This window comes from Somniosus microcephalus, chromosome 22 (assembly GCF_052327205.1).
Source record: "Somniosus microcephalus isolate GS21.2 chromosome 22, FLI_Smic_1.0, whole genome shotgun sequence".
In the NCBI taxonomy this organism is placed as follows: Eukaryota; Metazoa; Chordata; class Chondrichthyes; order Squaliformes; family Somniosidae; genus Somniosus; species Somniosus microcephalus.
Genome location: NC_141008.1, coordinates 46,098,152 through 46,111,959, shown reverse-complemented (window position 1 = coordinate 46,111,959; position 13,808 = coordinate 46,098,152). Strand labels below are relative to the sequence as shown.

At 46.5% G+C, this 13,808-nt stretch overlaps 1 protein-coding gene across 1 annotated transcript in view; it reads right to left on the bottom strand.

Annotated features, from left to right (window-relative positions):
- Positions 1-13,808, bottom strand: part of LOC147102244 (telomerase-binding protein EST1A-like) — a 93,110-nt gene that overhangs the window by 64,158 nt on the left and 15,144 nt on the right. Inside the window, exon 3 of the mRNA XM_085964602.1 lies at positions 12,861-13,082. Coding sequence (XP_085820728.1) covers positions 12,861-13,082 — 222 coding nt within the window. The remainder of the gene's footprint in view (positions 1-12,860; positions 13,083-13,808) is intronic.

The window sequence follows — 13,808 nt, the reverse complement described above, 5'->3', positions numbered from 1 at the left end:
GTCAGCCCGAGCCGCAGGGAGAGGCAACGGTCAGCCCGAGCCGCAGGGAGAGGCAACGGTCAGCCCGAGCCGCAGGGAGAGGCAACGGTCAGCCCGAGCCGCAGGGAGAGGCAACGGTCAGCCCGAGCCGCAGGGAGAGGCAACGGTCAGCCCGAGCCGCAGGGAGAGGCAACGGTCAGCCCGAGCCGCAGGGAGAGGCAACGGTCAGCCCGAGCCGCAGGGAGAGGCAACGGTCAGCCCGAGCCGCAGGGAGAGGCAACGGTCAGCCCGAGCCGCAGGGAGAGGCAACGGTCAGCCCGAGCCGCAGGGAGAGGCAACGGTCAGCCCGAGCCGCAGGGAGAGGCAACGGTCAGCCCGAACCGCAGGGAGAGGCAACGGTCAGCCCGAGCCGCAGGGAGAGGCAACGGTCAGCCCGAGCCGCAGGGAGAGGCAACGGTCAGCCCGAGCCGCAGGGAGAGGCAACGGTCAGCCCGAGCCGCAGGGAGAGGCAACGGTCAGCCCGAGCCGCAGGGAGAGGCAACGGTCAGCCCGAGCCACAGGGTCAGCCCGAGCCAGGGGCATCACTGTGACAGCATGAAAATTCACGAGCCCAGCTCACCTTCCTGGAGATTCAGCAACAACTTGTATTTATACAGCGCCTTTAAGGTAGGAAAACGTCCCAAGGCGCTTAACAGGAGCGTAGTCAGACAGAATCTGGCACCAAGCCAAAGAAGGAGATACTGGACAGGTGTAAAGAGGAGAGTTTTAAGCAGTGTTTTACAAGATTAGGGAGAGGTAGAGAGGTTTAGGGAGGAAATTCCAGAGCATGGGGCTTAGGCAACTGAAGGCATGGCCGCAATGATGTGGCAAAGGAGGTGGGGGGATACAGAAGAGGCCAGAGTTAGAGGAATGCAAAGATCTCAGAGGGTTGTAGGGCTGGAGGAGGTTAGAGATAGGGAGAGCGAGGTCATGGAGTGATTTGAACACCAGGATGAGAATTTTAAAATTGATGTGTTGCCTGACCGGGAGCCAATGTAGGTCAGCGAGCACGGGGTGGGGGGGGGGGGGGGGGGGGGGAGCTGACGGGTGATGATCGGGACTTGGCGTGGGCTAGATTATGAGCGGTAGAGTTTTGGATGAGCTGAAGTTTACGGAGGGTGGAAGATGGGAGGCCGGCCAGGAGCGCGTTGGAATCGGCGAGTCTGGAGGTAACAAAGACATGGGTGAGGGTTTCAGCAGCAGATAAGCTGAGGCAAGGGCAGAGAAGGGCGATGTTACAGAAGCGGAAGTAGGCATCTAGAAGTTAGCTGGTTGCCCATTACAAAGACGTGGTTGCAATGTGGCCAAGGTTGGGAACTAAATATTCCAGGATGCTTAACTTTCAGAAGAGATAGGCAAAATGGAAAAGGAGGAGAGGTAGCCCTGATAATAAAGGATGGGATAAAGACAGTAGAGAGAAAGGATCTTAGCTCCGAAAATCAAGTAGAATCAGTTTGGGTGGAGCTAAGAAACAGCAAGGGGCAGAAAATATTGGTGGGAGTTATTTATAGTCCCCCAAACAGTAGTTGTAATGTAGGACAGAGTATAAATCAGGAAATTAGAGGCGCATGTAACAAGGGTAATACAGTGATCATGGGGGACTTTAATCTACATATAGACTGGGCAAATGTGTGGAGGGCAAATTCATGGAATGTATGCAAGATAGTTTCCTAGATCAGTATGTTAAGGAACCAACTAGGGAACAGACTATTTTAGATCTCGTATTGTGCAATGAGAAAGGGTTAATTAATAACCTTGTAGTAAAGGGGCCTTTAGGGAAGAGTGGCCATAATATGATGGAATTTTATATTAAGTTTGAAAGAGATTTAGTTAAATCCAAAACTAGGGTCTTAAATCTAAACAAAGTAAACTATGTAGGTATGAGGGGCGACTTGGCGAAGGTAGATTGGGAAACTACATCAAAAGGTATGATGGTAGACAAGCAATGGCTAGCATTTAAAGAATTAATACATAATTTACAACAAATATACATTCCTTTAAGGCACAAAAACCCCACAGGTCAAATAAAGAGGCTTATAATGTTGCCAAAAATAGTAAGCCTGAGGATTGGGAGGATTTTGGAATTCAGCAAAGGAGGACCAAGAAATTGATAAAGAAAGGGAAAATAGAATGAGATTAAATTAGCGAGAGACATAAAAACAGACCGTAAAAGCTTCTATAGGTATGTAAAAAGGAAAAGATTAGCGAAAGTAAGTGTGGGTCCCTTACAGGCTGAGACAGGAGAAATTATAATGGGGAATATGGAAATGGCAGAGAAATTAAACAAATGCTGTGTGTCTATCTTCTGCCAAAAAACTTCCCAGAAATAGTGGCGAACCAAGGGTCTAGTGAGAATGAGGAACTGAAAGAAATTAGTATTAGTAAAAAAAATAGTACTGGAGAAATTAATGGAACTGAAAGCCGATAAATCCCCTGGACCTGATGGCCTACATCCTAGGGTTTTGAAAGAGGTGGCTATAGAGATAGTGGATGCATTGGTTGTCATTTTCCAAAATTCCATAGATTCTAGAACGGTTCCCACGGATTGGAAGGTAGCAAATGTAACCCCACTATTTAAGAAAGGAGGGCGAGAGAAAACAGGGAACTACAGACCAGTTAGCCTGACACCAGTAGTAGGGAAAATGCTAGAATATTATTAAGGATGTGGTAACAGGGCGCTTAAAAAATAATAATAGGATTGGGCAGAGTCAACACGGATTTATGAAAGGGAAATCGTGTTTGACAAATCTGTTAAGAGTTTTCTGATGTTGCAACTAGCAGAATAGATAAGGGGGGCCAGTGAATGTGGTGTACCTGTATTTGGATTTTCAGAAGGCATTCGATAAGGTGCCACACAAGAGGTTATTAAACAAAATTAGGGCTCATGGGATTGGGGGTAATATACTAGCATGGATCGAGAATTGGTTAACGAACAGAAAACAGAGGGTAGGAATAAACGGGTAATTTTCGGGTTGGCAGGCTGTAACTAGTGGGGTACCGCAAGGATCAGTGCTTGGGCCTCTGCTATTCACAATCTATAGCAATTATTTGGATAAGGGGACCAAATGTAATATACCCAAGTTTGCTGATGATACAAAGCTGGGTGGGAATGTAAGTTGTGAGGAGGATGCAAGGAGGCTTCAAGGGGATATAGACAAGCTAAGTGAGTGGGCAAGAACGTGGCAAATGGAATATAATGTGGAGAAATGTGAAGTTATCCACTTTGGTAGATCACCTCTCAGTCTTCTAAACTCTAGAGAATATAGGCCTAGTCTACTCACTCTCTCCTCATAGGACAATCCCCCATCCCAGGAACCAGTCTGGTGAACTTTCATTATACTCCCTCTATGGCAAGTATATCCCTCCTTAAGTAAGGAGACCAAAACTGTACACAATACTCCAGGTGTGGTCTCACCAGGGTCCTATATAATTGCAGTAAGACGTCTTTACTCTTATACTGAAATCCTCTTGTAATAATGGTATGTTGGCCTTTATTACAAGAGGATTTCAGTATAAGAGTAAAGACGTCTTACTGCAATTATATAGGGCCCTGGTGAGACCACACCTGGAGTATTGTGTACAGTTTTGGTCTCCTTACCTAAGGAAGAATATACTTGCCATAGAGGGAGTGCAATGAAGGTTCACCAGACTGGTTCCTGGGATGGGGGGATTGTCCTATGAGGAGAGATTGAGTAGACTAGGCCTATATTCTCTAGCGTTTAGAAGAATGAGAGCTGATCTCATTGAAACATACAAAATTCTTACAGGGCTTGACAGGGTAGATGCAGGGAGGATGTTTTCCCCTGGCTGGGGAGTCTAGAACCAGGGGTCACAGACTCAGAATAAGGGGTCGGCCATTTAGGACTGAGATGAGGAGAAATTTCTTCACTCAGAGGGTGGTGAATCTTCAAAAGTCTCTACCCCAGAGGGCTGTTGAGGCTCAGTCGTGGAGTATATTCATGACAGAGATCGATAGATTTTTTGATATTAAGGGAATCAAGGGATACGAGGATAGTTCAGTAAAGTGGAGATGAGGTAGAAGATCAGCCATGATCTCATTGAATGGCAGAGCCGGCTCAAGGGGCAGAATGGCCGACTCCTGCTCCTATTATCCAATTATACATTGGAAACAAAATACGGCACCTATATATTATTGTTTCTAAATTAAAACAATTACCCCAGGTGACGTTTGTATTGTTGTCTGGTTTTAAATATGCTGTTGTGGATATTAATGTGTAGCTGCTTCCAGTTCATTAACGTGAAAAATCTACTGCCGTTTAAACACAGGCAACTGTTTCCTTTCAGAACAGAGCAGCCTCTCTAAACCATCATTACTCCTGAAAATATTTAACAAACTATCGCTCTCACTCATACTGCAAGCCCCGGTTCCACCAATACAGCATCAATAGGCACAGCACCATCTGTTGTTCATAGCAAGTACTGCAGCTCCAATTATTATACTTTTAAAATAAACATATACCACGGTTCATAGAATCATACAGTACAGGAGGCCATTCGGCCCATCATGCCTATGCCGGCTCTTTGAAAGAGCTCTCCAATTAGTCCCACTCCTCTGCTCTTTCCCCACAGCTCTGCAAATTTCTCCTCGAAGTATTTATCTAATTCCCTTTTAAAAGTTATTATTGAATCTGCTTCCACCACCCTTTCAGGCAGCGCATTCCAGATCATAACTCACTGCGTAAAAAACACTCTCATCTCCCCTCTGGTTCTTTTGCCAATTACCTTAAATCTGTGTCCTCTGGTTATCGACCCTCCTGCCAGTGGAAACAGTTCATCCCTATCTACTCCATCAAAAGCTCTCGTAATTTTGAACACCTCTACTAAATCTCCCCTTAACTTTCTTTGCTCCAAGGGTTATAACCGATTAAGAAAAACGTGAAACCTTGGAGCATTTCTTCAGAGCCACTAAATAAGTATAAGATTTTTGTTCATGCACTGGTGCTGTCTGAAGCTATACAATATGGATTCAGTGTTTTTAACCCCTCAGTGTTTTCCCCTGCAATGTTGCTGGTTAAGGGACAGTTTTACAATCTGTTACAATTCCCTTGATTTCAGTTTGTAAAGTTATTAACTGAGATTGAGCCAGACTGACCAGAATGGATCCGATCCGGTTCAGTCTTGGTTCTAACCTCTGCCAGTGAGGGCTACAGCTGGTCACTGCACCGCTGGGTCAAGGAGGAGGAAATGAGCCAGGCTTCCAGCACCAGCTGGACAGTGCGTGTGGACATCAGGTGAAGCCTCCCATGGCCCAACAACTCCCCAACACTGGCTATCTCCTGGTTCACACTAAGAATGGCCGCTCAGGCAAGGTGCCAGTGGGGGAACCATAGCCTGTGGTCCCGTGAGTTACTTGGATTCAGCTTTAATTTTCCACAGCCACTGTGGATCACAATGCCAAGTCAGAGGGCATTCACAGGACAGGACAAAGTGAGGCAGGGTCTATTCAACAGGTTAAGCCTGCCGAGTGAACGTCACACAAAAACACGGACCTCCACAAGACAGTCGGCAGCCGCCCTGACCACTCCTGCTGCCAAGGAAAGGAGCCAAAAACTGATTGCAATCTCCACATAAAACAAACAGTGTGCCATATATTATAACCAAAAGCTGGAGCCCATTTCTCGGCAGTTATCTAACCAGAGTTCAGAAAACGGTCATTGAGCAGATAACCATCAGATGCTGTTCGCAATTAGATTCCAGCCTGTAACTCACACTGTCTGTCATTCTGCACATAAACCCCCCCCGAACCCCTCGATTAGATTCCAGCCTGTAACTCACTCCCGGGTATCCGTTATTCTATATATAAACCCCTAAAACCCCTCGATTAGATTCCAGCCTGTAACTCACTCCCGGGTATCCGTTATTCTATATATAAACCCCCCGAACCCCTCGATTAGATTCCAGCCTGTAACTCACACTGTCTGTCATTCTGCACATAAACCCCCCCCGAACCCCTCGATTAGATTCCAGCCTGTAACTCACTCCCGGGTATCCGTTATTCTATATATAAACCCCCCGAACCCCTCGATTAGATTCCAGCCTGTAACTCACTCCCGGGTATCCGTTATTCTATATATAAACCCCCCGAACCCCTCGATTAGATTCCAGCCTGTAACTCACTCCCGGGTATCCGTTATTCTATATATAAACCCCCTGAACCCCTCGATTAGATTCCAGCCTGTAACTCACACTGTCTGTCATTCTGCATATAAACCCCCCCCGAACCCCTCAATTAGATTCCAGCTTGTAACTCACTCCCGGGTATCTGTCATTCTATATATAAACCCCCCGAACCCCTCGATTGGATTCCAGCCTGTAACTCACTCCCGGATATCTGTCATTCTGCATATAAACCCCCCCCGAACCCCTCGATTAGATTCCAGCCTGTAACTCACTCCCGGGTATCTGTCATTCTGTATATAAACCCCCCCCGAACCCCTCAATTAGATTCCAGCCTGTAACTCACTCCCGGGTATCTGTCATTCTGCATATAAACCCCCCCCGAACCCCTCGATTAGATTCCAGCCTGTAACTCACTCCCGGGTATCTGTTATTCTATATATAAACCCCCCGAACCCCTCGATTAGATTCCAGCCTGTAACTCACTCCCGGGTATCTGTTATTCTATATATAAACCCCCCCCGAACCCCTCAATTAGATTCCAGCCTGTAACTCACTCCCGGGTATCCGTTATCCTATATATAAACCTCCCGAACCCCTCGATTAGATTCCAGCCTGTAACTCACTCTCGGGTATCTGTTATTCTATATATAAATCCCCCGAACCCCTCGATTAGATTCCAGCCTGTAACTCACTCCCAGGTATCTGTTATTCTATATATAAACCCCCCGAACCCCTCGATTAGATTCCAGCCTGTAACTCACTCCCGGGTATCTGTTATTCTATATATAAACCCCTAAAACCCCTCGATTAGATTCCAGCCTGTAACTCATTCCCGGGTATCAGTTATTTTATATATAACCCCCCCGAATCCTTCGATTAGATTCCAGCCTGTAACTCACTCCTGGGTATCCATTATTCTATATATAAATCCCCAAACCCCTCGATTATATTCCAGTCTGTAACTCACTCCCGGGTATCTGTTATTCTATATATAAACCCCCCGAATCCTTCGATTAGATTCCAGCCTGTAACTCACTCCTGGGTATCCATTCTATATATAAATCCCCAAACCCCTCGATTATATTCCAGTCTGTAACTCACTCCCGGGTATCTGTTATTCTATATATAAACCCCCCGAACCCTTCGATTAGATTCCAGCCTGTAACTCTCTCCCGGGTATCTGTTATTCTATATATAAACCCCCCTGAACCTTTCGATTAGATTCCAGCCTGTAACTCACTCCCGGGTATCCGTTATTCTATATATAAACCCCCCGAACCCCTCGATTAGATTACAGCCAGTAACTCACTCCCGGGTATCTGTTATTCTATATATAAACCCCCTGAACCCCTCGATTAGATTCCAGCCTGTAACTCACTCCCAGGTATCTGTTATTCTATATATAAACCTCCAAACCCCTCGATTAGATTCCAGCCTGTAACTCACTCCCAGGTATCTGCTATTCTATATATAAACCTCCAAACCCCTCGATTAGATTCCAGCCTGTAACTCACTCCTGCTAACCAGCAGCTCTAAAAGAATACAGAGTAACCAGGGGTGCTAGAGACAGCAGCCAATGTTGACCTTCCTTTTATAGAGCGAGAAGCATTTGTGGAATCCCCTTCCCTTTCAAGGTTCATCGCTTAGGACTGTTTACCTCAGTGTTAACTGTTCAAATAGTATTTATAATCGGACATTATTTCTTCAATCCCTTCTCTCCTTTTTCCTCTCCACAACAGGCTCCCAGGCCTCCTCTAGTGAAAGGCACAGGAACGTGGTCTAGATATAACATGCAAATACAATTACGGTCAGCCCAAGAGAACAGAAACTCCATGTGTAGGGCAAGCACCACATGCCCACTGTGCCACTGCACAATAACGTGCCACAGGACCACACCAACCCTATGCTGTAAGTGTGCACATTATCAGAGGTACCCCATTTAATGTCAGAAAGGGTTCAATTGTAAATGCATTCTGATCGTCTTAACAGCAATTTGCAAACCAGTGGCAGGGTGCAAGTGGAAGAATCCTCTCAGTGCTCAGGCTAGGTGCTCACATCCGCCAGAGACGTACAAGAGCTTACGATCAATCAGTGGCACACCGCAGTGAGCCTGCAGTACGAGCGAGCGATCGGTCACACACTGCAGTGAGCCTGCAGTACGAGCGAGCGATCGGTCACACACCGCAGTGAGCCTGCAGTACGAGCGAGCGATCGGTCACACACCGCAGTGAGCCTGCAGTACGAGCGAGCGATCGGTCACACACCGCAGTGAGCCTGCAGTACGAGCGAGCGATCGGTCACACACCGCAGTGAGCCTGCAGTACGAGCGAGCGATCGGTCACACACTGCAGTGAGCCTGCAGTACAAGCGAGCGATCGGTCACACACCGCAGTGAGCCTGCAGTACGAGCGAGCGATCGGTCACACACTGCAGTGAGCCTGCAGTACGAGCAAGCGATCGGTCATACACCGCAGCAGGGCTGCAGTATGAGCGAGCGATCGGTCACACACCGCAGCAGGGCTGCAGTGTTGTGCAATGTCTAGAAATAGAAAGACTTTGTTAGTTGCTACTCAGACACCAATTGCTGGTCATTAGCAGAGTGCGTCTTGTCAATCTCTTCGAGGACCGCAGCAACATTTCCTCACCAAAAATAAACGTAATGTGGCACAGCTAGTTCCAAGAATATAGAGTTGAGATATCCGAAAAAGAAAACAAGATGTAAGCGGCCATTCTCACCTCCAGCACGTTCTCTCGGGTCCCATAAGAGCAAAGAATTACAAACTAAATAGAACAAAATCTGGTAATGGTTCACGTGCTCTCCGGGACATGGGCGCTCTAAGGGAGTTGGTGAAAGTCCCTTTTTGTGTTAAGGGCTGCCCTTACACCGTAACTAAAAGTCAGAGTCTATGGCACGGATTTTGCCTGGCAGTGCCTTCTTTACACAATGTGGCTCTGAATCAAGCTCTGCCCAGTCATACCTACATGGGCCACTGCTCCACTCCCAGCCACTAAATGTCAAACCCTGAGGGCCTCAGGTTGGAGGGCCTGGACTCCCAAGATAATTAACTACATCGCTGTCTAGAAGTTAATAAGTTAATTTCAAAATAGACTTGAAACCACCTAGAGTTATACGGAGTGTGGTGTCAATGCCAAAAGACAGTCTCCTCCAGTAGGGGGCAGGGGGGGGGATCTCACAACACGGAAATTTGGGGCCCAAATCTGCAGTTATACTATTATTGCACTGCTGGCAGTATACCTACAACCGAGGTGTGTAACTGATATCTGAAGGGTATACAGCACCACCAACAATGTTCCCTCTAATTTCTTTTCCTGCGCGTCCCTTTAAATTTGCTGCACAGCCGCACTTGCACAGTATCTTTTCCAGCGGCAACAGCTCGTAAGTGGCCTGTGCGGGACCTACTGATCGATACACCATGCCGCGCACCTCAGGGAGAACGGTGACTGCCGATTGTCCATTTTAATTATTCTTTTGAAAAAAAAACACCAACATTTTAATGCAAATATACAGCCCAGTGATGCAACATGCTTGTACCCAGGATGGGGGTAAAGTACAGGAAACTCTTGTTTAAACGGCACCTAAATATCCGGAATTCTCTATTAACCGGCAAAATTCATACTCCGAAAACACCTCAATAACCGGAATTGTTGCCAAGTCCGAGTCTCCCGCGGTGGCTGAGTTAGTTCTCCAAACTGCCACTACTCGGCTTCTTGGCGCTGTCGGAAGTCCGAACACCTCAATAACAGGAGTCTGACTCGGTTAAAAATAGCCTCGGTAGTTAACCCTCTCCGCCATCTGGAATCTTTAATCTACCGGCACCATCCCGGTCCTGTCGGTGCCGGATACCAGAGAGTTTCCTGTACAACTCCCCTGGACACTGCACAGCACCTGACAGAGAGGGAGCGAGGGGAAATGAACACACAGAAAGGAGTGGGAAGTGAGTCCGTGGAGGCTGGTCCTCTTTAGACGAACACTTGGGCTGCAGCACTGCCGCCCAGCTCCACGAGGACTGCTCGCCTGCCCCTTTAGTCTGGGAATAGTGGGAGGGAAAGCCAAGTTAGAAAAATAAAGTTTGTGAAACAATTTTAAAGTTTGTAATTGCAGCATTAATGCCAGCACTATCAAAAGGCAGTTTAAACCAAATCTCTGGGGTCTGGAGAATGGGCTTGTACGAGTGCCAGCCTTTCTGCTTGCTTTCACAGCCCACGCTCTCCCTACTCTCACCCTAGTTTAATCCCAGGACTCACTGGAGTGGCAGTGTGATATTTGTGTTGCTCCATTATTGCAGCACTAAACAGAATATAGCATTTAAATAGTGGCACTAACTTGTAGAGTAGATAAACTGAACCTTTTAAACTACTTAATAAATAATTGAATGATTGAAGGTGAAGGGGCAAAGAAGTGCAGACATTCTGCAGAGCAGACGTGAAATTGAAATATCTCATATGTTTTTTATTCTTCGAGTGAGGCGGGCATGTCAGCCTCACAAGTGGAGGAAATAAAATAGAAATTTACGTGTACAAAACACTTCAACATGTAGTAGTCTATTGATGCCAGACATGGACTCTGTTTTTATTGGGATTTGGTTTTAATATTTGGCTTGTTTGAAGTTTGCTTTTCTTTCGTCTTACAGGCGTGGGAAAGGTAGAAAATCCTTCAGCAGAGGGGAAACAAAGCATCAAATGACTGCTAGCTATGCATGACGCGATCAGAATAAATGGTTTTTAAATCAATGAGGTGCAATGATATAATTGTTCCGTTGAAATACAGCCACATTCACTGCACACGCACACTTTTTGAAGAGCAGGGGAAATATTTTGTAGTTAAAGACAAGTTTTAGATTTTGTAAATCAGTTATATGTAGGGTGCACTGTACATTTCGGAAGAAAACACTTGCACGCTAACCACCAGCTTCACCAAAACACTCAGAAAACAATGCATCTAACTTAACGCAGATTGGGTGACCGTCTTCCGGAACACCTCCATTCAGTCTGTAAGCGTGACCCCGAGCTTCCGGTCACGTCACTTTAATTCTCCGCTCCACTCTGACCTCTCTTGTCCTCGGCCTCCTACACTGTTCCAATGAAGCTCAACAGAAGCTCAAGCAACAGCACCTCATCTTTTGATTCGGCACTTTACAGCCTTCCGGACTCAACATCGAGTTCAACTATTTCAGATCAGAACCTCTGCTCCTATTTTTTCGGACGGCAGCTGTTGATGATTCTGCCATTCCCATTTACACCTCTTCTAGACCCATCTTTTGTTTCTTTACTTGTCCCATTACCATCTCCTTTTGCCTCGCACCATCATCCCTTTTGTCATTTAATCTCTCCTGCCTTCCCCCCTATCACAGACCTTCCCTTTTGTTCTTTCCTCCCCTCTCCTCTTTCCCTGCCTCTGCACTTGCTTAAAACCTGTTACATCTATAACTTTTTCCACTTCCGATGAAAGGTCATCGACCTTCAAATGATACATTTTGGTAGGAAGAATGAGAAGAGGCAATATAAACTAAAGGGTACAATTCTAAAGGGGGTACATGAACAGAGAGACCTAGGGGTATATGTGTACAAATTGTTGAAGGTGGCAGGGCAGGTTGAAATAGCGGTTAAAAAGCATACGGGATCCTGGACTTCATAAATAGAGGCATAGAGTACAAAAGCAAGGAAGTTATGATCAGCCTTTATAAAACACTGGTCCAATTCTGGGCACTGCACTTTAGGAAGAATGTTCAAGAGGGTGCAGAAAAGATTTACAAGAATGAAGTCCCTCATCCCTGAAACCAGTTACAGGGATAGATTGGAAAAGCTGGGGTTATTCTCCTTAGAGCAGAGAAGGTTGAGAGGAGATTTGATAGAGGTGTTCAAAATCATAAAGGATCTAGACAGAGTAGTTAGAGAGAAACTATTCCCATTGGCGGAAGGGTTGAGAACCAGAGGACACAGATTTAAGGTGATGGACAAAAGAACCAAAGGGGACATGAGGAAAAACCTTTTTACTCAGCGAGTGGTTATGATCTGGAATGCACTGCCTGAAAGGGTGGTGGAGGCAGATTCAATCCTGGCTTTCAAAAAGGGAGTTGGATAAGTACCTGAAGGAAAAAAAATTGCAGGGCGGGGGAGTGGGACTAGCTGAAGTTCTCTTGCAGAGAGCCGGCACGGACTTGACGGGCTGAATGGCCTCCTTCTGTGCTGTAACCATTCTACAATTTTATGACCTGAAACGTTAACTGTTTCTCTCTCTCCACAGACGCTGCCTGACCTGCTGAGCATTGCCAGCATTTTCTGTTTATATTGCATTTAATTTAAATTTTGTTTGCTGTTGTGGACATCAAGCTCGGCTGGTATGTGACACCCAGTCGAATAACCTGCCAACACTTGCTGCCCAGGCTAATCGGGCGAGGTAATGGAGCACTTTGATGCCCAAGGAACTCCTGTTACCCAAGGAGGGGATAAGCTCCTCTACTTAGAATGGGGCACAGAGCAAGAGCCACAAAACGCATTATTCCAACATGAAGTCCAGTGGTCAGGTGGCCAACCTCAGTCTGGTAAACAAGTAGCCAACAATAAACATGGTATTTTTTCCAAGTCCATGTGGTTCCTGGGGCTACCATACATTTTGGCTTGGTAGACAATTGGTTATTTCCCATTGAACCCCACCATGATATCTACTCCAATGTACTTACGTCGCTAGGAGAGAGATTCCCAAGATCTTCGTCCTGCTCGGAAGTTCCATCATCCCTGCCTGATTCACTACCTTGCGAGGGGTGAGGGTGGGTGGCGTGGATCCAAACCTCCACCCTGCTGGTGTCTTCCCCAACCTGCTTGAAAGTCTGCTTCCTGCCCTTGCCTCTGGGGCCCGGGCTCAGGTCAGATTCTTGCTGCCTCTTGAACTCAGCCTGCTCGGCCTGGAATAGAAACACAAACACTCCCTGAAGCCAGAGCTTTCCTGCACAAGAAGGATGCGTGGTCATTAAGGTGACAAACATTGCAGCGAACATAAGACCCTCTATTTCTACAGCACCTTTCACAGCCTCAGGACATCCCAAAGTGCTTCACAGTCAATGAAGTACTTTTGTAGTCCCTGCTGTATTGTAGGAGATGCGGCAGCCAATTTGTGCACAGCAAGCTCCCACAAACAATTCATTTTTTTTTCATTCATGGGATGTGGGCATCGCTGGCAAGGCCAGCATTTATTGCCCATCCCTAATTGCCCATCCCTAATTGCCCTTGAGAAGGTGGTGGTGAGCTGCAGTCTGTGTAGTATATGTATCACATGGACCTGGATAAAATGTCATTCTTTGTAGCAGGTTGGTACAACAGCCCGCCATTTCAGAGGGCAGTTTAGAGTGAACCACACTGCTGTGAGTCTGGAGTCACATATAGGCCAGACCGGGACATTAAGTGAACCAGATGGGTTTTTACGACAATCCGATAGTTTCATGGTCACCACTACTGATACTAGCTTTTTATTCCAGATTTATTTAATTAACTGAATTTAAATTCCCCAGCTGCCGTGGTGGGATTTGAACTCACGTCTCCGGGTGAGGAGTCCAGGCCTCTGGATTACTGGTCCAGTAACATAACCACTATGTGACCATACTCAATAAATGGCCAGATCATCTGGTTTTAGG